General features: G+C 40.0%; 1 protein-coding gene across 2 annotated transcripts in view; it reads right to left on the bottom strand.

Annotated features, from left to right (window-relative positions):
- The window catches only part of WDR19 (WD repeat domain 19), a 99,874-nt gene that overhangs the window by 6,379 nt on the left and 68,610 nt on the right, over positions 1–24,885 (bottom strand). The window contains exons 29-36 of one of the 2 annotated variants that reach the window (XM_057502155.1): positions 19,597–19,674; positions 17,406–17,502; positions 15,864–15,988; positions 7,655–7,736; positions 5,987–6,137; positions 4,214–4,337; positions 3,330–3,406; positions 2,909–3,033 (exon numbers count right to left, since the gene is read on the bottom strand). In XM_057502155.1, the coding sequence (XP_057358138.1) occupies positions 2,922–3,033; positions 3,330–3,406; positions 4,214–4,337; positions 5,987–6,137; positions 7,655–7,736; positions 15,864–15,988; positions 17,406–17,502; positions 19,597–19,674 (846 nt within the window). In that variant the 3' untranslated portion in view covers positions 2,909–2,921. Of the gene's footprint in view, positions 1–2,908; positions 3,034–3,329; positions 3,407–4,213; positions 4,338–5,986; positions 6,197–7,654; positions 7,737–15,863; positions 15,989–17,405; positions 17,503–19,596; positions 19,675–24,885 lie in introns of those variants that run through there. The other variant, XM_057502156.1, reaches the window with a different exon arrangement.

The following is a 24,885-nucleotide window of genomic DNA, read 5'->3' as shown; positions in this document are numbered from 1 at the left end:
GAATGCTGTAAAATCACTACTTGTCTTCTCTGTGTTGCACAGCCCTCCCTGTGCCCCCACACACACTATACATGCTAATCGTAAGGCCCCCTTTCTTTTTTTCCCGCCCTTATCCCTCCCTTCCCACCCATCCTCCCCAGTCCCTCTCCCTTTGGTAACTGTTAGTCGATTCTTGGGTTCCATGCTCCTGCTGCTGTTTTGTTCCTTCAGTTTTCCTTTGTTCTTATATTCCACATATGGGTGAAATCATTTGGTACTTGTCTTTCTCCACCTGGCTTATTTCACTGAGCATAATACACTCTAGCTCCATCCATGTTGTTGCGAATGGTAGGATCTGTTTTTTTCTTATGGCTGAGTAATATTCCATTGTGTATATGTACCACATCTTCTTTATCCATTCATCTACTGATGGACACTTAGGTTGCTTCCATTTCTTGGCTATTGTAAATAGTGCAGCGATAAACATAGGGGTGCATCTGTCTTTTTCAAACTGGAGTGCTGCATTCTTGGGGGTAAATTCCTAGAAGTGGAATTCCTGGGTCAAATGGTATTTCTATTTTGAGTGTTTTGAGGAACCTCCATACAGCTTTCACAATGGTTGAACTAATTTACATTCCCACAAGCAGTGTAGGAGGGTTCCCCTTTCTCCACAACCTCACCAACATTTGTTGTTGTTTGTCTTTTGGATGGTAGCCATCCTTACTGGTGTGAGATGATATCTCATTGTGGTTTTAATTTGCATTTCTCTGATGACAAGCCATGTGGAGCATCTTTTCATGTGTCTTGGCCATCTAAATTTCTTCTTTAGAGAACTGTCTATTCAGCTCCTCTGCCCATTTTTTAATTGGATTATTTGCTTTTTGTTTGTTGAGGTGTGTGAGCTCTTTATATATTTTGGATGTCAACCCTTTATCGGATCTGTCATTTATGAATATATTCTCCCACACTGTAGGATACCTTTTTGTTCTATTGATGGTGTCCTTTGCTGTACAGAAGCTTTTCAGCTTGATATAGACCCATTTGTTCATTTTTGCTTTTGTTTCCCTTGCCCGGGGAGATATGTTCAAGAAGAGGTCACTCATGTTTATGTCTAAGAGATTTTTGCCTATGTTCTTTTCTAAGAGTTTAATGGTTTCATGACTTACATTCAAGTCTTTGATCCATTTTGAATTTACTTTTGTGAATGGGGTTAGACAGTGATCCAGTTTCATTCTCTTACATGTAGCTGTCCAGTTTTGCCAGCACCATCTGTTGAAGAGACTGTCGTTTCGCCATTGTATGTCCATGGCTCCTTTATCAAATATTAGTTGACCATATTATGTTTGGGTTAATGTTTGGAGTCTCTATTTTGTTCCATTGGTCTGTGGGTCTGTTCTTGTGCCAGTACCAAATTGTCTTGATTACTGTGGCTTTGTAGTAGCTTGAAGTTGGGGAGTGAGATCCCCCCCACTTTATTCTTCCTTCTCAGGATTGCTTTAGCTGTTCGGGGTCTTTGGTGTTTCCATATGAATTTTTGAACTATTTGTTCCAGTTCATCAAAGAATGCTGTTGGTAGTTTGATAGGGATTGCATCGGATCTGTATATTGCTTTGGGCAGGATGGCCATTTTGACGATATTAATTCTTCCTAGCCAGGAGCATGGGATGAGTTTCCATTTGTTAGTGACCTCTTTAATTTCTCTTAAGAGTGTCTTATCGTTTTCAGGGTATAGGCCTTTCACTTCCTTGGTTAGGTTTATTCCTAGGTATTTTATTCTTTTTGATGTTATTGTGAATGGAATTGTCTTCCTGATTTCTCTTTCTATTAGTTCATTGTTAGTATATAGGAAAGCCACAGATTTCTGTGTGTTGATTTTGTATCCTGCAACTTTGCTGAATTCCAGTATCAGTTCTAGTAGTTTTGGGGTGGAGTCTTTAGGGTTTTTTATGTACAGTATCATGTCATCTGCAAATAGTGAGTTTAACTTCTTCTTTACCAATCTGGATTCCTTGTATTTCTTTCTTTTGTCTAATTGCCGTGGCTAGGACCTCCAGTACTACGTTAAATAACAGTGGGGATAGTGGGCATCCCTGTCTTGTTCCCGATCTCAGAGGAAATGCTTTCAGCTTCTCGCTGTTCAGTATAATGTTGGCTGTGGGTTTGTCATATGTGGCCTTTATTATGTTGAGGTACTTGCCCTCTATACCCATTTTGTTGAGAGTTTTTATCATGAATGGATGTTGAATTTTGTTGAATGCTTTTTCAGCATCTATGGAGATGATCATGTGGTTTTTGTCCTTTTTGTTGATGTGGTGGATGATGTTGATGCATTTTCAAATGTTGTACCATCCTTGCATCCCTGGGATGAATCCCACTTGGTCATGGTGTATGATACTTTTGATGTATTTTTGAATTCGGTTTGCTAATATTTTGTTGAGTATTTTTGCATCTACGTTCATCAGGGATATTGGTCTGTAGTTTTCTTTTTTGGTGGGGTCTTTGCCTGGTTTTGGTATTAGGGTGATGTTGGCTTCATAGAATGAGTTTGGGAGTATTCCCTCCTTTTCTATTTTTTGGAATGGAAGCCACAGTTTTTACAACATATTCTCCTGAATATATAGAATTCTTAACAACTCCATTGTTACTAGCTGGCTCTAGGTTCAATAGACTGATTTGAAAGATGCCCACTGATTTGATAAAATACATGCTAGTTGCAATCCATGATGCTAGTTGGCCAAATAGCCTTTGACACCTTGGAAACTGTACAACCTGCATTTTAGCACTGAAAAAAAATACCTAAAAGATTTGTTGTTAGATTGTTCAAATCTGACAAGTTACATGATATACAAAAAGAAGCCAATGTGCAACAGCTGAGTCTCCTGGAAGGACTCGTGTGCACTAGGGAAGGTGAGGGGTGTCTGGCACTTACCTGCCCATGGCCCTCACGGCTCCACCTCTGTTTGCAGGTACTGGGTACAGTCTGAGATTCTTTTCAGTTGAGTAAAGTTAAGTCTTTCTGAACACATAGGACAAGTGTTTTCAGTGTTTAACATGCTGTTTGGAGAGAAAAAAGAGTAAATATAAAATATTCCTTTATCTTTGGGTTATTTTAATGTGAAAAACAATATTCTGTTTACACCTCTTAGTATGTGTTCATCATGCAATTTAAGAATTAGAAATGTTCAGTCTCATGCAAGATCACCCTCATTGATGGTTCTTCCAAGAAGACAATTTGGACCTTTAGAGATTTTTAGGAACATGAATAAGGAGACCTCAGTATAAAAGAGTGGTTGAATGAAGGCTTATTTTTGGATAAATCTGTGTGACTGAGTGAAATGATTTAAACTTACGTCCTAAATTCTGAGTATAGAGCAGGGAAGTCACAATGTGGACACACTGTCCAGTCATCCTTCAACATGTGCCGACCCTAGGAACAGTACATTTAAGAGTAACACTCATTTTTATTTTCGAACCCCCTCACCATTACTCAATTATAATGAATTACAGTTAAAAGCCAGACCCTCAAATGTGAAATTATTGCTATTTCACATAGGTGGGTAATTTACAAGTTGCCCACTGATTTGATAAAATACATTTTATGATTTGATAAAATACATTTATATACATTTATGATGCCAGGAGATGGCATCAAAAGGACTAAAGCCAGATTTTATTTATCAGATTTGTGTATAAAAGAATAGCCTTGAATTCTGTGACATCATTACCTCAACTTATTTTCCTTTAAAATAAAGCTTACATTAGCCTAGTGATTAATAAATAATCTGATTCAAAGTTTTCTAACAATAGGTCTTACTATTAAAATCAGAAATAAAAACCACCATTGATTAAGTGCCACAGCATGCCAGGTATTATACTAAGGCTTCATGCCTGTTCTCTCATTAACCTGCAGTTCATCTCAGGAGGCTGGTATTAACATGGATGGACCTGGCATGTAGAGCAAATTATATCAGGTCATACAGCCAATAAATGGCAGAAAAAGGAGTTAAGCTCAGGACAACCTGGTCCCCAAGTGTGTGCTATACTGCCCCATAGTGCCTTTGTGATATTCATTCACTCATTATCATATGCCTTGAATAAAAATATATGCTAAATATTGCAGGAAATCTGAGGGATAATATTAATTCAGAAGTGAGGAAAATGTGGACTCATTGAGTATTCAAATGGATTGTAAATATATATGCAAAGAAAGGGAATTTATTATAAGGGAACTTACTGTTGCAATGCAGTATGGGATGTTATTTTTACATCCAGAACAGAGAAGTTCACACTCTGGGAGAAGAAATTCACAGAATGGACATGGGGTTGTGGCCTCTTCTGTCTCCGAGGTATCGGGTCTCCTGTGAGGAAGAATCACATGAAACACCTGCTTCCTCACAGTCAGACTTAGACTTGAGATCTTGAAAGCTCTCCACTGGCCCAGCTCAGGGAGGAGGAAGAGGCATTGGCATTGGCTAGTTTGCAGCCTTACATGGGCCACGTTTGGGAGCTGGTGTTTGTAGCACTTTAAATGGCAGAAAGCGTGGGGGCGTCTTGCTCTGTGTCTTCCTGTGCCTAGAATGGCGGACTTGCTAATTCTTTTCTGTCTCCATTTTCTGCACTGAAGTGATAAAGGCTATCCAGGGTTGTGCAACAAGATTTTCTTTGATGATGGCAAGGTTCTAGTTCTGTGCTCCAATATGGGCGCCATGAGACACATGAAGCTTTTGAGTACTTGAAATATGGGTAAGGTGAGGAGCTAAATATACATTTTATTTAACTTTAATTTGTATTTAAACAGCCACATGTGCTTAGGAGATACTGTATTAGACCTGCCAGCTATGGAGCACTGCATGTGGGCAGAGGAGGACTAGCACTTCTTCTAAGCTGGTGCCCTGCCGGCGTGGCCCTGACCTGTCAGAGTAAACACGCTGTGGCATTTTATCCCCACTGACTCCACGCTGGCAGGTACACTGAGTCACACCAGTTTGGTCTGGAGCTTCCTGGGCTTATCAGCTTTAGAAAAGGAGTTCCATGTAGCCCTATTCAGGTTAGAGTTCTCTGCGAGGAGCCCAGCTAACAATAAAGTGGTGCTTGCTTCCATTTGCCATTACCTGGGCAGCCAGCTCCTTTGGCCGAGGAACAAGTCACCATTCAGGAACACCCGTGTTCCCCGGTCGTGACGGGACTACCAGGTGTCCGAGGGTCACACGGCTTTGAGCAAGTGGTAGGCAGAGGTACAGCATGAGTGCAGTTTCTCCTTCTGCGAACACCAGTGCTAATTTTTCATAGTTTTCCTTTTAGAAAACCAGGCCATTCTACTGCTTTTGAAAGTGAAGACAATTATGCCCTGGGAGCCTTTAGAGCTACGGAGGGTTTGGACACGAACTCTCTGGCAACAGGCTCTGTAGTGATGAAGTTTCTACACTGAGATCGAGTCACTATTTGTCCCTCTGAGGCAGATGATATTTGCTGCCTACCTGATGGCCATTCTTCCCTTCTTGCTCACAAGTAAAAACTTGGTTTTTACTCAGCAATGTGCTCGGCAGCTAGAGGTAGCCTGTGGCAAAGTATTGCCAGTGACACATAAATGGAAGTCCTGGGGATGATGTCCTTCCTAAAGAAAAAGGCAAGAACTTTTTGTCTTTTAATTTCTCTGTCTTCCTGCCTTGTGTGGGGACATGATGCCAGGAGTTGTGACAGACAACTAAACTGTGGGACCATGAGGAAGAAACATCTGTGCTTTGGATCACAAAGCTTGAAGACAGAGGAATCTGTCCCTGGTGGCATGAGGACACAGCACCAGCCCTGGACTGCACTGCCTTGTGTGTGACTCAAATAAATCCTGACTTGCTCAAGCTGCTGTTGCGTTTTCTACTGCTGGTAGCTGAAGACAATCCTAATTGCTACCCTCAATCCATTTTCTTATTGTGCCTGCACTTGAGCAGTTCCATTCTGAAAAATACATTTGAAATGTGATTACATAATAGGAATAGATGTCACTGCTTACCTGACCATTGCCTCAATCTTCTTTTTGTATTTGGCATCTATCTTGTTACGATACTCAGGCCTCATCAACATGGCTGCAAAGCTGAAAGCAGAGTTCTTCAGGCCGGCTCTGTGACACTCAATCACCGTAGATGTCAGGATCGGCACAATGTCTGCAATGCAAGTGGGAGAGCGGAAAGTGCCCAACGCCTCTACTGGCATGACTCCATCCCTGTTCGGGAGGAAACCAGGAAACACCTCTCTAAATGTGCTTTTCTGGCAAAGAACCAGATCTGACTTGTTTAATGAGGAAAGGGCACAGCCGTGGAATCAGGTTCACTGCTCATCAGAATGTCTTCCTGATTATATGTGTTCTGCCTCATAACACCAGGACCTGCACCCCTTTGAGAAAGCCTTTTCTGTGTATCCTTCCACACCTATGAGATATATTTTTGCATTTGACAGGACTGATGAAGGGGCAAGGGAGGTTAATAACTTCATGCACTAATCTCTGCATCTATTTCTTCAGGACAGAAACCTAGAAGTTAAATTACTGGCTCAAAGAATATAATTTTTGTATGGCCCATAAGCTAAGTAAGAATGGCTTTTACATTTTTAAATGACGAAAAAAAAAAGAATATTTTGCGACACATGAAAATTGATTAGGAGGTTCAAATCTCAGTGTCCAAAAAAGAGTTCTATTGATCAGTCATGCTCATTAATTTATATACGGTTTATGCCAAAACAGCTGAACAGTGACAGAGACACGTCCCACCAAGCCCCAAACATTTGACATCTGACCTTTCACAAAGATTTTTGACCCCGACACAGAATGTGACAAAGTCTGTTCATTGAAGAGTATTATAATGACATGTCTTTTAGAATAACACCTTTTTCAGAGGCAATGGCCTAAAGTGGGGGAACACAGAGTCAGACTTTTATTAGCTGACAGTGTGGTCCTGGGCAAGCCTTACTTCACTTCTTTTGCCCCATCTGCTTACCTGTAAAAGAGGGAAAGTAATAATAGTCCCCATGTATGCAGTCTTGAGACTATAATGCTTAGAAAGACCTGTCAAAAGTTGGTTCTCGGCTGGCATCTGGAGATTAGATTTGGGTGGGGGTTCCTGCCATTCCCAGAACTAATAAGAATAGTTCATGGTGCTTAAACTCTTTGTACAAACAATGTGATCTGTGCTGAACACCTGCTTTTTGGAAATTTGGTACATATTAAATGGGGAGCCTATGTGACCAACCCTCAGTATAACCCCCAGGCACTGGTTCTCTCATTAGCACCCCTGGTAGATGCCATTTTACATGTGCTGTAAGACAGTCACTCCTGGAGGAATCAAGTGTGTCCTGTGGGACTCCACTTGGAGGGAACTCTGGAATCCTGCACCTGTTCTCCTCCAGACTTCTCTCCATGTGCCCTTTCCTTTCGCCAACTTGGCTTTGCATCCTTTGGCTGTAATAAACCTTAGCCTTTAGCACTAGTGCATGTTGAGTTGTGTGAGTCCTAGTGAGTGATCAGACCTGGGGGTGGTCCTGGGGACCCGTTATACCACTGCATGGGATTGCTATGAGGATTAAAGCAGTTAATATGTGTGGAAACAGTGTCTGGCAGAGCTGGTGAGAGTAGGTCTTATAAAGCTGTATCAATGCAGACAATAGTCTCTTCCCAGGTAGTACTTACGGCATGGGAATTTGCTAATGTTGTTGGCCACTCGGATAAGCATACGGGCTCCTTTCATATGATCTCCATTTTTAACATGAATCTGAAATAAAACACATATTTTACTCTACTTAGAGACTATGAATAACTCTAATGAATGCTTTATTCCCCCCAACTAACTCCGTGATTACAACCCAGACAGGGTTGTCACATCCCTGCAGCCTTACTTGGCTAATGACGCTTGGCTGTCTCCTTTAATTTTCCTCCTTCCAGCTGTTGCTTCCACATGGCTTCACTGGCCTCATTCCTGCTTTATGCAGCACCTTTTATTTTGCCACTTGACACTGAGTTCAAGTCTCTGGTCCATCTGTTACTGACCATTATTGGGAAACTAGTAATACCAATGTCATGAAGTTGTCAGACCCAAAAGCTGAGTTAGTCAGGCAGAAAGAGAAAAGATGAGTTGGTTAAGGAAGAGAGAACTGCCTGTGGTGGCTGGAGGGGCCTGAGATAAGTACATGTGGGACTGTGAGGCAAGGAGGGGTCCACCTGGGAGGAGCTGTGGCTGGAGGTGGGCAGGGCCAGGCCGTGACATCACTGCCATCATCCAGGTGAGATGAGGTAGCCCACAAAGGTGGGGCAGTGGGGAGGACAGGAGCGTACCGATGAGGAGACAGAATCGAGGATATTTGGTGAGAATGTGAAAGGTGAGTACAGAACAAGAGGCATTAGGTCTGAGCAAGTGGATGATGGTAAAATTTACTGAGCTCTGCAACACAATGAATACATATTAACTGAATCTAAAGAAGGGGGTGGGAAGCCCTGGGACTTGTCCTCTCTCACCCTCTGCTGATTCTCTGGGCCTCAGACTGCCCAGCCCAGCTGTCCATACCCAAAAGTCCAGGCTGTCCTTCAGCTGATGTCCCTGTCCCAGCTCTGGGGAGGCATCCACTAGACCTAAGTCTGTATCCCCTGAAATGGGGATGACTTTGTTCAATCCTTTGTGTCAGAGATGCCTGTGACATTTTTACATCAACTTGTTCTTACTTGATGAGGTCTAATAATTTCCCTTTGATACCACAGCAGTTAAAACTCTTAAAAATGTTTGGTGATTGTGTAAGAAACAAGAGCAAAGGGCAAAAGTCAAAAGGGTGCTTTTTAGTGGGAGGGAAAGAGGCTATCTGGTCTGATGGGAGTGACCGACCAGTTCTTGGGGCCAGAGGGAAGACTTATGAACCATCCCTATGGCTTATGGTCTTGAAAGGCTTTTACAGGTTCCCTATTTGTGTTTCCCATCTTCTACCAATTTGTTTCTATCCTCTCCTCCACCCCCAGAGGCTCCATTTTGCTGGATTCTGTGCCACCAGGACATGGTAGCTCCACTCATAGCTGGAGCTGAGAAAGCACCACTCATGAACCTCCATCCCCCTTCCTATCCTTTCTGCATGAGAAGGGATCCTTCTGCTGCTGTGAAGGGAAATGTACTTCCAGGGGGTTGCGAGTTAGAATTCTAAACTTCCCCTTACAGTCAGTGTTACAGACATGTGTACCCTAATATGACAGCCACTAGCCACATGGGGCTATTTAAATTTTAAAATGCAGTTTATCACTTGCACCATAGCTACACTTCAAATGCTCCATAGCCAGGCTAGTGGCCCCACATTGGGTGGCACAGTTACAAAATACCTGTACTGTTGTAGAAAGTTCTACTGGATAAATGCTATTACAGATGATAATTAGGGTCTAAATCATTCTAACATGACTACTCTGTCCTGGGTTATCATCAAAAGTAATAATCTTCACAGAGAGGAAAAAAAGATGGCAGCATGAGAAGTGAGGCAGAAACCTCTTCCCAAAACCACATATAACACAAAAACACAGCAAATACAACTAATCCTGAAAGACTGACCCAAAGAAGGCAACAGACTGCCTACATCTGGGGAAAAGAGAAGACCTCACAGAAAAGGGTAAAATAGCAAAGCTGCGATCTGGCAGGATTCAAGCCGTCCCACAACACCAGCTCACAGGCAGAAGGAAGAGAAACAGAGTGGGTAGGGAGTAAAAGCCCAGGACTGCAAAACACCCACCCCTGGAGATCTGCTCCAGGGCCATGAACCCACATTACATGGTGCTCTGGAGATTAGAGGAGTTGGAAAGCAAAGACAGGCAGAAAACTTGGAGACTGAGATTGCAGCCGCTTGTGGAGAACAGGTACCCACAACCAGCCACTCCAGGACAAAAGAAAGGTGGGCACTTTGAAAGACTTCCCAACAGCAAGAGGCGTGCTAAAGGGGCAAGGATTACACAGAGCTTGCTGCTAAGGAGAAAGGGCAGGTGGACAAAATCAGCCTTGCACACACAGCCCAGCAGGCTGGGAACTTTCAGGAGCGTCAGATGCTCTATCCCCTGGCTGGCAATGCCATGCTGAGGCCACCCACTGCAATACATAGCCTGCAGCTCCTTCCTCTTGGCCAGCACAGGTCCACACATCTGCTGCCTCAACCATCATGCCAGACCAGCTGTAGGACAGCCCAGCCTACAGCAGCTACAGGGGAATAAAACAGAGGCTCTTCCCTGAGTCACTGGCCCACTGGCCCTGGCAGTGGAGGCAGGCACGCAGCTGGGAAGCAGGAAAGAGCTCTTTCTTCCTGGCAGGGGCTGGCGCAGTGCAGCTGTGACCCCGGGCATCACTCCAGGTGTTGGGCAGCTCCAGAGAGTAGAGCTGCTGGGCACTAGAGGGTGCTGCCTACACAAAGTTATTATTCCATACTAATCATTAGAATTATGAAATGGCAAAAGAATTTTGTACAAACCAGAATCCCTCAAATACCAAAAAGAGGGCTAAGTGATACTGAAATCACCAATCTTCTTCATAAAGATTTCAAAATAATCAAACATGCTTACTGAGCTACAGAAAAATATTCAAGATCTCAGGGAGGACTTCAAGAAAGAGAAACTTTGAAATACAGTATCTGAAATGAAAAATACAATGGAGGGATTTAGAAGTAGATTAGATGAGGTAGGGGAGACAGTAAATGAAATAGAAATTAGAGAATATGAAAACAAAGAAGCTGAGGCACAGAGAGAAAAAAATGGATCTCTGGAAATGAAAGAATAATAAGAGCTCTAGGCAACCAATCCAAATGCAATAATATTAGCATTATAGGGGTACCAGAAGAAGAAGAAAAGAGGAAAAGGGATAGAAAGTCTCTTTGAGGAAATAATTGCTGAAACTCCCCCAATCTGGGAAAGGAAATAGTCTCTCAGGTCATGGAAGTGCACAGATCTCCCAACACAAGTGACTCTAGAAAGACAACACATAAAATAATTAAAATGGCAAAGATCAAGGACAAGGAGAGAGTGTCAAAAGCTCCTAGAGAGAGAAAAATGATCACATACTAAGAAAAGCCCATCAGGCTATTATCAGACTTCTCAGCAGAAACCTTACAGGCCAGAAGGGAGTGGCATGATACAGTTAATACAATGACACAGAAGGGCCTCCAACCAAGAATACTCTATGAGGCAAGATTATCACTGAAATTTGAAGCAGGGATTAAACAATTTTCAAGTAAGTAAATGTTGAGGGAATTTACCTCCAACAAATAATCTCTACAGTGTATTCTGGAGGCACTGCTCTAGACAGATGTGTTCCTAAGGCTAAATAGCTGTCACCAGAGGAAATAAAACTGCAGTAAAGAAAGTAGAAAAGTTGATCACTAAGCAGATACAAAGTCAAATCAACTACCCCTCAAAGTCAGTCAAGGAATACACAAAGAGTATAGAATATGACACCTTATACATAAAAAGTGGAGGAGGAAGAAAAGGAAGAAAAAAAAAAGACCCTTTAGATTGCACTTGAAATAGCATAATAAGTGAGTTAAATTAGACTGTTAGACAGTAAAGAAGCTGCCCTTAAGCTTTTGGTAACCATGAATCTAAAGCCTGCAATGGCAATAAATACATATCTATCAAAAATCACCCTAAATGTAAATGGACTGAATTCACAATCAAATCAAAAGACATAGAGTTACAGAATGGATAAAAAAACAAGACCCATCTATATGCTGCCTACAAGAGACTCACTTCAAATACAAAGACATACACAGACTAAAAGTGAAGGGATGGAAAAAAATATTTCATGCAACTAATAGGGAGAAAAAAGCAGGAAACGAAGTACTTGTATCAGACAAAATAGACTTCAAAACAAAGAAAGTAACAAGAGACAAAGAAGGACTATATAGTGATAAAGGGGTCAGTCCAACAAGAGGATATAACCATTACAAATATCTATGTACCCAATATAGGAGCACCTAAATATGCGAAACCAATATTAACAGAATTAAAGGGGGAAAAAGAATGCAATGCATTCACTTTAGGAGATTTCAACACACCACTCACTCCAAAGGACAGATCAACCAGACAGAAAATAAGTAAGGACACAGAGGCACTGAATAACACATCAGAACAGACGGACCTAACAGACATCTACAGAGCACTCCACCCAAAAGCAGAAGGATACACATTCTTCTCAGGTACACATGGAATATTTTCCAGAATAGATCACATACTAGGCCACAAAAAGAGCCTCAGTAAATTCAGAAGGATTGAAATTGTGCCATCTAGCTTCCCAGAGCACAAAGATATGAAACAAGAAATAAGTTGTGCAAAAAAAATAAAAACCCCAAAAAGTCCACAAACACATGGAGGCTTTACAATATCCTCCTAAATAATAAATGGATCAATGACCAAATTAAAACAGAGATCAAGCAATATATGGAGACAAATGAAAACAACTCAACATCCCAAAACCTGTGGGATGCAGTAAAGGCTGTTCTAAGAGGAAAGTATATTGTAAACAGGCTTAACTCAGGAAAGAAGAACAATCCCAAATGAACAATCTATACTCACAATTAATGAAACTAGAGAAAGAACAATTGAGGCCCACAGTCAGTAGAAGGAGGGACATAATAAAGATCAGAGAAGAAATAAATAAAATTGAGAATAAAACAATAGAATCAACAAAACCAGGAGTTGGTTCTTTGAGAAAATAAACAAGGTAGATAAACTCCTAGCCAGATGTATCACCAAAAAAGACAGTCTATAAATATAACCAGAATCATCAATGAGAAAGGAAAAATCTCTATGGACACCACAGAAATACAAAGAATTATGAGAGAATACTATGAAAAATTATATGCTAGCAAATTGGATTACCTAGAAGAAATGGACAACTTTCTAGAAAAATACAACCTTCCAAGACTGACCCAGGAAGAAACAGAAAATCTGAACAGACAAATTTCCAGCAGTGAAACTGAATGGGTAATCAAAAAACTACCTAAGAACAAAACTCCTGTCCCAGAGAGCTTCACCACTGCATTTTATCAAACATTTAGTGAAGACCTAATACCCATCCTCCTTAAAGTTTTCCAAAAACATAGAAGAGGAAGGAATACTTCCAAACTTACTCTATGAGGCCAGCATCACTCTAATAATAAAACCAGGCAAAGACACCACAAAAAAAGAAAATTACAGAACAATATCCCTGATGAACATAGATGCAAAAATACTCAACAAAATATTAGCAAACTGAATTCAAAAATACATCAAAAGGATCATCCATCATAATCAAGTGGGATTTATTCTAGGGATGCAAGGATTGTACAATATTTGAAAATCCATCAACATCATACACCACATCAACAAAAAGAAGGACAAAAATCACATCATATATCTCTATAGATGCTGGAAAAGCATTTGATAAAATTCAATATCCATTAATGATAAAAACTCTCAACAAAATGGGTACAGAGGGCAAGTACCTCAAAATAATAAAGGCCATATGTGATAAACCCACAGCCAACATCAGACTTTTAGCAGTGAAAAGCTGAAAGCTTTTCCTCTAAGGTCAGGAACATGGCAAGGATGCCCACTCTCCCCACTTTTATTCAAGACAGTACTGGAGGTCCTAACCATGGCAATCAGACAACACAAAGAAATAAAAGGCATCCAATTGGTAAGGAAGAAGTTAAACTGTCACTGTTTGCAGATGACATGATATTGTATACAAAAAACCCTAAAGACTCCACTCCAAAACTACTAGAACTAATAACTGAATTCAATAAAGTTGCATGATACAAAATTAATACACAGAAATTTGTGGCATTCCTATATACTAAAGATGAACTTGCAGAAAGAGAAATCCGGAAAACAATTCCATTTATAATTGCCTCAAAAAAATAAAATTCCTAGGAATAAACCTAACCAAGGAGGTGAAAGACCTATACCCTGAAAACTACAAGACACTCATGAGAGAAATTAAAGACAACACCAATAAATGGAAATACATCCCGTGCTCATGGATAGGAAGAATTAATACTGTCAAAATGGCCATCCTGCCTAAAGCAATCTACAGATTCAATGCAATCCCTATCAAATACCAACAGCATTCTTCAACGAACTAGAACAAATAGTTCTAAAATTCATATGGAACCACGAAAGATCTGAATAGCCAAAGCAATCCTGAGAAGGAAGAATAAAGCAGGGGGAATTACGCTCCCCAACTTCAAGCTCTACAACAAAGCCACAGTCATCAAAACAATTTGGTACTGGCACAAGAACAGACAGGTGAATGGAACAGAATAGAGAGCCCAGATATATACCCACACATACATGGCCAATTAATATACAATAAAGGATCCACGGATATACAATGGGGAAATGAAAGGCTCTTCAACAGTTGCCAAATTGGACAGCTACACCTAAGAGAATGAAACTGTATAGTTGTATAACTCCATAAACAAAAGCAAACTCAAAATTGATCAAAGACCTGAATGTAAGTCATGAGACTATTAAACTCTTAGAAGAAAGCATAGGCAAAAATTTCTTGAAGATAAACATGAGCAACTTTCTCCTGAACACATCTCCTGGGCCAAGGGAAACAAAAGCAAAAATGAACAAATGGGACTACATCAAACTAAAAAGCTTCTGTGCAGCAAGGACCACTATCAGCAGAATGAAAAGGCATCCTACAGTATGGGAGAATATATTCATAAATGACAGATAAGGAGTTAACATTCAGAGGTCACAAGGAAGGCAGTATAGTAAGGAGAAGACAAGTAGTGACTCTAGCATGTTAGTATGCTGATGGACAGTGACTGCAGTGGGGTGGGGGTGGGGGACTTGATAATATGGGTGACTACTGTAACCACAATGTTGCTCATATGAAACCTTCATAAGATTGTATATCAATGATACCTTAATAAAAAAAAGTAATAATCTTCAAAAGTAAATAAGCACTTGTGAACTGGACTAAAAACCAATTTAGCATTAATATGGGAAGATGTACTTTGATATAAGTGAAAATTTGGAAAATATGTAAGTTAGAATCTTCCTATATCTCTACAAAGGTGTGTATGTATATATAGAAATACATAACATTTATGTAAACTGTACATACAAGTACTATATTTGAGGTTTGCACATTCTTCTGTTTTTATTGAAAATTCCCAACTGAAAAATCAGGATCGACAACTGGACATAAATATAATCCTAATGTGATTTTAAAAAAAAGGTATACACATGTATTTATAGAAATATAGAGGATATATATGCACACAATGTTAACAGTTGGTATATCTGGTGATGGGCTTGAAGGAAGAATTATTTTTCATTATGTTTTTCTATATTCTCTAAATTTTCTAAGTGAATATGTATTAGTTTTATATTCAGATGAAAACTAAATAGTATAAAAATAGTGGCATTATATGAAATCTACTGCCTTACTATTAATCAACTAGCAAACTCTGCTTAAACAAAAATGTTTTACAAGTAAATTTTTTTTAAACCAGACAATACACTTACATGCTTCAAAATCTAAACAATATAAAAAGGTATCCACAGAGAAATCTGCTCACCCTCGTGTTCCCTGGTGGGAGTTTGGTTCCACTCCTCCTCTGCCCCAGGTTTTGTTCCCTTTAGGAAACTACTTTTGCTGTTTTTTTTAATATATTTAAATTTTTATTTGCAATGAATATTTATTCTTATTTTTGCTTTTTTTTTTGTACACAAAAAGCAGTAGATTGTATAATTATTCTTTATCTTTCTCTTTTCACCTGACAGTATGGAGCTCTAGGAAGTTACTCTAACCCAATGGAGAGGTACCCAGAGGAAATCCCTTTAGGCGATAAGCACATCGGGCAGATTATGTCCCAAGTCACTCAGAGGGCCTCACCTTCACTAGTATGTAACTGTGCAGAATCATCAGGTTGGTGGCCATCTCGGAGGGAATTTTGATCTTCTGGGATCTAAGTTCTGCATACATGCTGAAGAGAACGTCATGTGCATTCCGATAGTTTCCTTGTAAGAGGTAGTAAAGTGACATTATGACAATGGATGAAATCTGAAGACTTTCTAGGGCCCTCATTCTACAAGTGAATGTTGCTAATCACTTTATTAGCAATCTCAGGAAGAAAATGGTGGTGTCATCTGAGACATCTCTTCCTCAGCACCCACCTGGTCCCAAAGTCTGATGGATCAGCAAATTCTCAGAATACCCTCCAAGTCTCCCAAATCCAGCCTCTCCCCAGGCCCGCTGCTATTGGCGCTCGCCCTCTCTCTCTGAAGTAGCGCACTGATCAGCACTCCTTCGCAGCTCCGTCTCCTGCACTCTGGGTCAGAGCGTTCTTGCCCAAACCTCAAGCCTCACCTCATACCCCAAAACCTCAAGGCGGCGCCCTTACATGAGAACCTCCAAAGGCCTTAGGGGACCTGTGTGAATTTTGGAGCAGGGAACCTGAGCCCTCAGGACCTGTGTCTGCCTATCTCTCCAGCCTTCTCTTTGTCCTCCCCTCTTGCTCAGTCAGGGTCAATAAGCAAGAGCCCTCACATGCTGCCACCTTCCTGCACACCTGGTCTCCCTCATCTCCTGCCGTCTCATCCTTTCAAAACTCAGCTGAAGCTTCTGTTGCCTTCTCTCATCTCCATCCTCCAACTTCTCCTACCCAAAACCCTCAGGACGAGATGCAGCCCCTTTCCTGGTGCCCTTTTAATGTATTCTTTCTCTTCTAGCACTATCACTGTGTATAACAACTCTGAACTTACTTTCTGTCCCATCAAATCATCTTGAGGACAGAAATGTGGCTCTTTGCTTTGAATCCTGAGCTCCTACCACATACCTGCCAGATAATAGGTGTTAGATAAACATCAGCCAAGTAATGGCTTTCATTCCATATTTTCCAAAATTGTGTTCCATATTTATGAACATCTAAAAGAATCACCTTGCAAAAATTAGTGAAGATAATCAGACTAATTCTCTGGCTTTTTCAATAAATATTTAACATATAAGTGAACAGAACCATTCTGGAGATTATAATATACAAGGACTATTTATAGGAAGAACTAGGTCAATAATAATACTATCTCTTATATTGTGAAGGCCAAACACATGGGATAGGAGGGAAGTGTTGTGAAGATGCAGGAGTAGGGCTGCAGGCTGGAGGTCAGAGGAGTCACACAGGGGACGGCAAGGCTGTGAAGGAGGAGGAGAAACAGCGCCCAGCAGGAAGGGGCCTTGGAGGAGGGCGTGATCCTGGGTTCCCTGTGTAACGGTGAATTATTTTACTTCTCTGAAACCTAGGAATACTCATCCCCCTAGTCTTCCGGGTTTAAAGTAAGCCTAGATTAGAAACAGGCTACTCTTTCCTGGGCAGAGAAGGGGTTGGAGTTCAATTCTATTATTGATTTGGGGAGGAAAACATGAACAGTGGGGACCTACCTGCAGACTGCTCTTCCCTGGCGATGATAATGGCAGTCCGGGCAGCTTCTCGGTATTGTTTCAGGGCCATGTACAAGCGGAACAGGTACTTGGCATCCTGACACCCAAACCATTAGAGAAAAGTCATTTCCTTCATTAGCTAAGGGGAGAAACACCTAAAATTCTGCATTTCAATTAGAATCACATTCACTTTCCAGTAACTGAGGGTTGATATTATTTTTAAAAACCCAATGAATAAAGAATTAAATTATTTATCAAGTATTTACTCAGAATTTAACATTTGTTGGGTACTATTCTAAGTACTTGAGAAGTATTACCTTGTTTAAATCCTCACACCCTTCCTGGAAGGCACGACCATATACTAAACTCATGGATGAAAAACCAAAACACAGCAGGACCCTCCAGACGCAGGACATGAACCACAGTGACCTGACTTCAGAGTCTGTGTTTCTAACCCTGCTCCACAGAGGTATCCTCATGTGCTTGAAATTTAAATGTATTCTTAGTCAATGTACCAACTTTGCAAAATTTCAAACATTTTTACACCTATATAAATTTCTCTGGCCTATAAATTTTCTTTGGCCTTTGACCATTTTCCATTCCTTTCTCTTTAACTCTGGACAATTTCTAATACTTGATTCTAGTTTCCAGTACTTGATTCTGGTTTCCTGATTATTAGAATAAGGACACATTAAGGGTAAGTGGTTTGGAACAGTTTAAGGGCCTGTGCCCTTTGGCAGGTTAACACTCCCTGGGTCTCAATATCTTCATCTGTAAAATACAGGAAATGCCCTTGGGATCAGGATCACTACAATCCTCTCCAGCTGTGACATTCTAGTGCCTTCTACGATATAATGATTTTTAGGAAATATGTATTTGGTCATCTAGATGACTAACATATATTTCTCAGATATATTTCATCTTCATCCAAGGTTCCTAAAAATGCTTCATAGCCATAAAGGTGAAATCAGTGTCTTGTTATTAATGAAGGTGACTTCTGGGACCCACCCAAGGGTGGGGGCTTATTGTCAGGAAGACCAACCATGTGATTAAAGGGTTGAAACTGTCAGTTCTAGTCCCTAACCACTGGGGAGGGGAGAGGGGGTCGAGGTTGAATGAACCAATGGCTAATGAGTAGTCAGTCATGACTATGTAATTAAGCCTCCATAAAAACCCAAGAGGAGAGCTTTTTGGTCCTTTTCCCTTTTTGGAGAGTTTCTATGCGTAAAAAACCAAAATGCTTCTGTGTGCCACTGAGCCAGGCTCCAAGCTTCAAGAGGACAGAAGTTCCTTCTTCAGGACCTCGCCCTATGTATTTCTTCACCTGGCTGTTGATTTGTATCCTTTAACAAACTGGCAAACATAAGTAATGTTTCCCTCAGTTCTGTGAGCTGCTCTAGCAAATTAACCGACCCTAAGGAGGAGGTCACTGGAACAACCTGGGGCCTGCAACTGGCATCTGAAGTGGGGGTTGCGGGGAGCAGGCCTCTAGGCCTGAACCCTTAACCTGTAGAATCTGATGCTATCTCTAGGTGGATAGTGTCAGAATTGAGTTGGTGTTGTATATGGGGGGAATCTCCCCCTGCCAACATTGGAATTGAGTCAGTGAACCTATTTACCATCCAAATCAGTTACCCGACTTCCTTCACAAGCAGATTCCCTTAAACACCAAAGCAAAAGGGAAGAAAAAGTTCGGGAGCATAAAGGAGACTGTCCTCATCAGGACCGAGAGACCAATTTTTGCATGAACTCCAAAAGAGTCACATTTTTGAAAACCTTATGTTTATAGTGAATTACCTTTATGCTAAATATGATTTTTATTAATTGTCATAATTTTTTAAATAAGACCAAAGTATAGATTTTTAGGGATTAGTGCCAACTCATAGTTCTAATAAACATTTTTCATAGTTCCTGGAATATATAAAACTAACACCTGAGAAAAATTGTGGGTGGTGAGGGTTGTTATCTAGAGGGATGTGGCTACTTCCTAGGTGCAGTACCAGTTTCAGAGAGTGCATGTACATGGTATCCACTGGAATGCAGGCTCTGTCTGGAGACCTAAGGCTACATTCAGAGAGAAAATTTTATAAGTCTGTGATGCAAAAGCCATAATAGGTAGAAACAAGGCAGAATAAAGTAAAATCATAATAAAGACACTTAAAAATGCAAGCGAAGAAAACGTTTTCAGTACCTTAGGCATGCCATCACTCTCTCCCATAAGGTGATCTATCAGCTGGCTGGTCAGTAGTTCATCTTTGGCCTGACCAACCTGTTTAGGAAGAGAAAAATAACAGTAAATTCACCATCTTTAATCCAGAAAGAGTAGGGAAAGGGACAAATAATCTTCTAAGGAAAATAATAACCATTTCCTTAGCAGGAAATAATCTGCTCAGGAAAGGGAATAAAAAAATAAAAAAACCTACTGTCATATATCTGAAACATGATATAAGTTTAGAGTCTTTATTTATTTGTAGAGCATCTCTTAGTAAAAATCCACCCTTAGAAGCTATAGCTGGAAGGTGCTTTATCAAAATACCTTTTTTTCTCCATGCAGAGAGACTATACTTTTTGGATGTTTCGATAAAAACTTGAGGTCCATGACTATGACAGCTGGTGAATTAACGTCTTCAGCACAGGACCTGGGTCATGCAAGAGCACACCACCAAGTCATGTCCCAAGGAAACACACTGGCCCTCAACTATGTGTAACCTAATGTAGAAAGAAGGATGGCCCTAGGAGGCCAGAGAGTGCCGGCAGCTAGAAACGTGGGGTGTTCTGGAAAGAACCTGGGCCTGGAGGTCTAGATTTCAGAGTCATCTCCATAAAGGTCAGAGTTAAATCACTGATGTACTGGGTGTGTTGATCAGGAAAGATTATGTACCATATCGGAGGGTGGCAATGTATTTAATTTTAGTTAGCAGGAATAATTACTGACAAGATTAGGAAGTTTAAGATTCTTGTGTCTATAAAAAGGTGAACTATAAACACGACTGGAGCTCAACCAATGGGAACAGAGTGGCGCAGCACTGCCATCCTGTCGTATTAATGGTATCATGAGAGGAGCCACGGGAAAATGAAGGAAACTGTCATTAGGGACAGAGTAACACATGGCCTAGCTTGCTATACTTCAGGGAAAAGTATAAGGAGCAGTTTGGAAGTTATTGGTGCAGCAGAAGAAGGATGAGATCAGAGACTTGAGCATAGAAGAGATCACAGTGAACCTGTTGGGTGGAGAGGCTCTTTGGGCTGCAGAATCCCTACACACCTCACTGATGATGGTGGTGGTCAGTGCAAGCCAAGCTCTTAAAAATCTGTTGCCACTGCTATAAGGAAGGGATGCTGTAAGTAAGAGAAATGGTACAGCTTGTCATCTTGATGGAAGTGTGGATGGCTTTGGGTGAAGAAGCCAGTATGGAGTCTGGGGTCAGCCTGCCAGAGGTCAAAAGATTGCCTGTATGTTTAGAGAAGGTTACTCTTGGGACCTCAATAAGGATGAAAATAATACCTAACTCACAGAATTGTTTAAGGATTAAATTAGTCAATACACATACAGGGCTTGGACTGGTGCTAAGCAGATAGTGTTGTGAAATATAGCAAATAAAAAATACAGGACACCCAGTTAAATTAGAATTTCAGACAGATGAACACACCCAAAATGTTAGGATAAATGTAATGTAAGCCTGTAGGGAATAGATGTGGACACTCAGAATTAAAAGAAGAATGGAGATAGAATGCTGAGGAACAGTTACATTTAGGTGGAAGAAGAGAGAGTGAAGAGGCTGAGAAGGGACCGTTTGAGAAGTAAATGGAGGAACAGAAGAAGCAGTGTTCTAAGAGAGTAAGAGTTTCCGAAGTAGTATAACTGTGTAAAATACCACTGTAATGTGGACTAGTGTGAAGACTGAGAAAAGGCTTCTGTATTTAGCAAGTAAGAGATAAGCGGGGCCTTTTAGAAAAGGTTTATGGAACGGAGAAGGTAGAGGCTGAGTCCAAAGAGGTAAGGAGGGCCTCCAACACACATTCAAAACCTTGAGATGTAGATGATGGGAGTGAGATGGGCAAAGTATGAACATTTTTAAGATGTTCTCAAATAATTAAGAGGTTTGCTCTCTGTTGAGAATTAGCAGGTGAAAGTGCATAGACTGTGAAAAAAAGCAAGTCAGGGGAGAGGGTCTCAAGGTAGAAAGGAATGGAAGATTGTGAAGGAAATGTCATCACCTATTTAGTGCTTTCATGGAGCTGGGAGCCAACATGTATTCAACATATATTTACGAGTATCCACGATGTGTTTAAAACCCTAAAAATAGATGGGGCCCTTGAGGGGCTATTAATCTGAAGGGGGTTAACTGCAGTGGTAAGTGAGGTTCAAAGTACTTCGTGGATTCTAAGGATGGTGAAATTTCATCCAGAGGACAGTTCAGCAAGGTCTTCATAGGACGTGCCATGTGAGGTGGGTTGCATGTTGGGTAGGAGTTTGAAAAGCAGAGGTGCAGGAGGCAGGTGTTCTAGGTATAGGCGTCAGCAAGAGTGAAGGGACAAAGGAAGGGGGGCTCTGAAGTATTCAGGTAAAGGTGGGCAGTTTTGCTATAGCACAGGGTCAGACCTAAAGGAGTGTAACAGGCAATTTGGTTGGAAAGAAGACTTAGGTTTAAGTATGACCTCTATTAACTTTCTATTTGGGTGTCTTTAGGTTAGTGATATCATATCTGGGGCCTCAGTCTCCTCATCAATAAAATGAAAGGTTAGACTGGATTACATGCAGGAGTATCTAAGATTCTGTGATCATGAAAGACAGCTTGGGAACAAACTAGGAGGCAATAGTGGGGGCTATAAAGGTTCTGCATTTAGAGAATAAAATGATTCAAAACTGGACTTCAGAAGAAACATTATCCAGTAGTGAAGTTCAGAAGTTCAGAATGAACTTGTCTGAATGAACTAATCCCAATAATGGATAATAAATACAAATACATGGTTTTACAGACTACATGTCTCTGACATTAATATAATTTAACAAAATATAGCACAATAGCTAGAAGTAGGTACTGAAGGATTAAAGAATACCATAAAAGGAGAAAAATTTGATAGCTGCAAAGGCCTTCTATAATTTTGTCTGATATTCTTTTAACTCCTGTGAGAAATGATCCCACTTTCATCTCAACCATGAGATTCCAATGCAGCTTCAAATTCAGATACTCTGGGAAATTAATAGTAATTTTTGTGTCACAATAAAAATGCAAACTTTCTTACTGAAAAGCCTTAGAAACAATCATCAACTCAGAAGCAGTGAATATTCCTAGCACCCAAATTATGGTTTCTAAATAATACTTTTCACTAAAAGGAACTAGAATTCCTTAGAGAAATGGCTGATTCCAGGCCCAGAGCAAGAAATGGGATATGGCCATGAAATTAGGAAAGAAAAAGAAATAAAAGGCATCCAAACGGTAAAGGAAAAGGTTTAATTCTCTTTTTTAAGATTACATGATACTATATATAGAAAATCCTGAACAATCCACCAAAAAACTTTTAGAATAAATTTTTAAAAGTTACAGGAAAGAAAATCAATGTACAGAAATCTGTGGTGTTTCTATACACTAATAACAAAATGTCGGAAAGAGAAATTAAGAAAACAATCCCACTTATAATTGCATTAAATAATAAGAATAAAATACCTAGGAATAAATTTAACCAAGGTGAAAGATCTGTACACTGAAAACTATAAGACACTGATGAAAGCAATTGAAGACAGTCAATGAATGGAAAGATATTCCATGTTCATAGATTAGAAGAATTAATATCGTGATAATGCCCGTACCACCCAAAGCAATCTACAGATTCAATGCAATCCCTCAAAATTCCAATGGCATATTTCATAGAACTAGAACAAATAATTCTAAAATTTGTATGAAGCTACAAAAGATTGAATAGCCAAAGCAATCTTATGGAAGAAGAACAAAGGTGGAGGTATCACGCTCCCTGATTTCAAACTATGCTACAAAGCCATAGTAATCAAAACAGTATGGTATTGGTACCAAACACACACACAGGTGAATGGACCAGAACTGAGAGCCCAGATATAAACCTACACATATACAGACAGTTAATCTATGACAAAGGAGCCAAGAACATACAATGGAGAAAGGACAGTCTCTTTAATAAATGTTGGGAAAACTGGACCACATGCAAAAGAATGAAACTGGATCATTTTCTTATATTATGTAAAAAAATTAACTCAAAAAGGATTAACGACTTGAATGTAAGACCTGAAACTATAAAATTCTTAGGAGAAAACAGGTGGTAAGCTCCTTGACACCAGTCTTTGTGGATCTGACTCTACTGGCAAGGGAAACAAAAGCAAAAATAAGCAAACAAGACTACAACAAACTAAAAAGCTTCTGCACAACAAAGGAAATCATGACAAAAACAAAAAGATAACCTATTAAATGGGAGAATATATTTGCAGACCATATATCTGATAAGGGGTTAACATCCAAAATATATAAAGAACTCACACAACTCATGACAACAACAAAAACCTGATTTCAAAATTGGCAGAGGAACTGAATAGTCATTTCTCCAAAGACAACACATAGTGGCCAACAGGAACATAAAAAGATAGCTGACATTACTAATTACTAGGGAAAGCAAATCAAAACCATGATGAAATATCACTTAACACCTTTTAGAATGGCTATTATGAAAAAGACAAGAAATAACAGAATGGAGATTTCTCAAAAATTAAGAACAGAACTATATGGCCTGGCTATTCCACTTCTGAATATTTAAAGAATATAAAAACACTAATTCAAATAGATATATGCACCCCTATGTTCACTGCAGCATTATTGACAATAGTCAAGATATGGAAACAACCTAAATATCCACTGATAGATGAATGGATAAAGAAGATGTGACATATTTCTACACTGCAATACCACTCAGCCATAAAAAAGAAATCTTGCCTTTGTAACAACATGGATGGACTGATGTGCTAAATGAAATAAGTCAACAGAGAAAGACAGATACCAAATGATTTCACCCATATGTGGAATATAAGAAAAAACAAATGAACAAACAAAATAAAACAAAATAAACTCAAAGATACAGAGAATGGACTAGTCATTACCAGAAGGGAAAGGTTTGGAAGGCAGGTGAAACGGGTGAAGGGCATTAAGTGCATGGTGATGGACGGTAGCCAGAGCTGTGGTGGTGATCACTTTGCGATGTACACAGAGGTCAAATTATAAAACTGAAATTAAAAAAAACAAAACAAAAATACATGAATCTGTAATATCTTGTAGGTGAGAGCAAGGAAGCTATCAAAGATGAACAGAAGAATTGTGTCAAAAGGCAACAACAGTCAATCTAAAGGGACATTTGGAAATCAAAAATATCAATTGCAATGGATTGAAATACATCAAATATGCTAAAAATCTATGAGTTCATAATGATTATTAAGAACAAAAGATCACCTCTGGAGATC

The sequence above is a fragment of the Manis pentadactyla genome, chromosome 5 (genome assembly GCF_030020395.1).
Source record: "Manis pentadactyla isolate mManPen7 chromosome 5, mManPen7.hap1, whole genome shotgun sequence".
Lineage (NCBI taxonomy): Eukaryota > Metazoa > Chordata > Mammalia > Pholidota > Manidae > Manis > Manis pentadactyla.
Note: the sequence above shows the minus strand (reverse complement) of the source record. Positions and strands in the feature narration are given on the sequence as shown.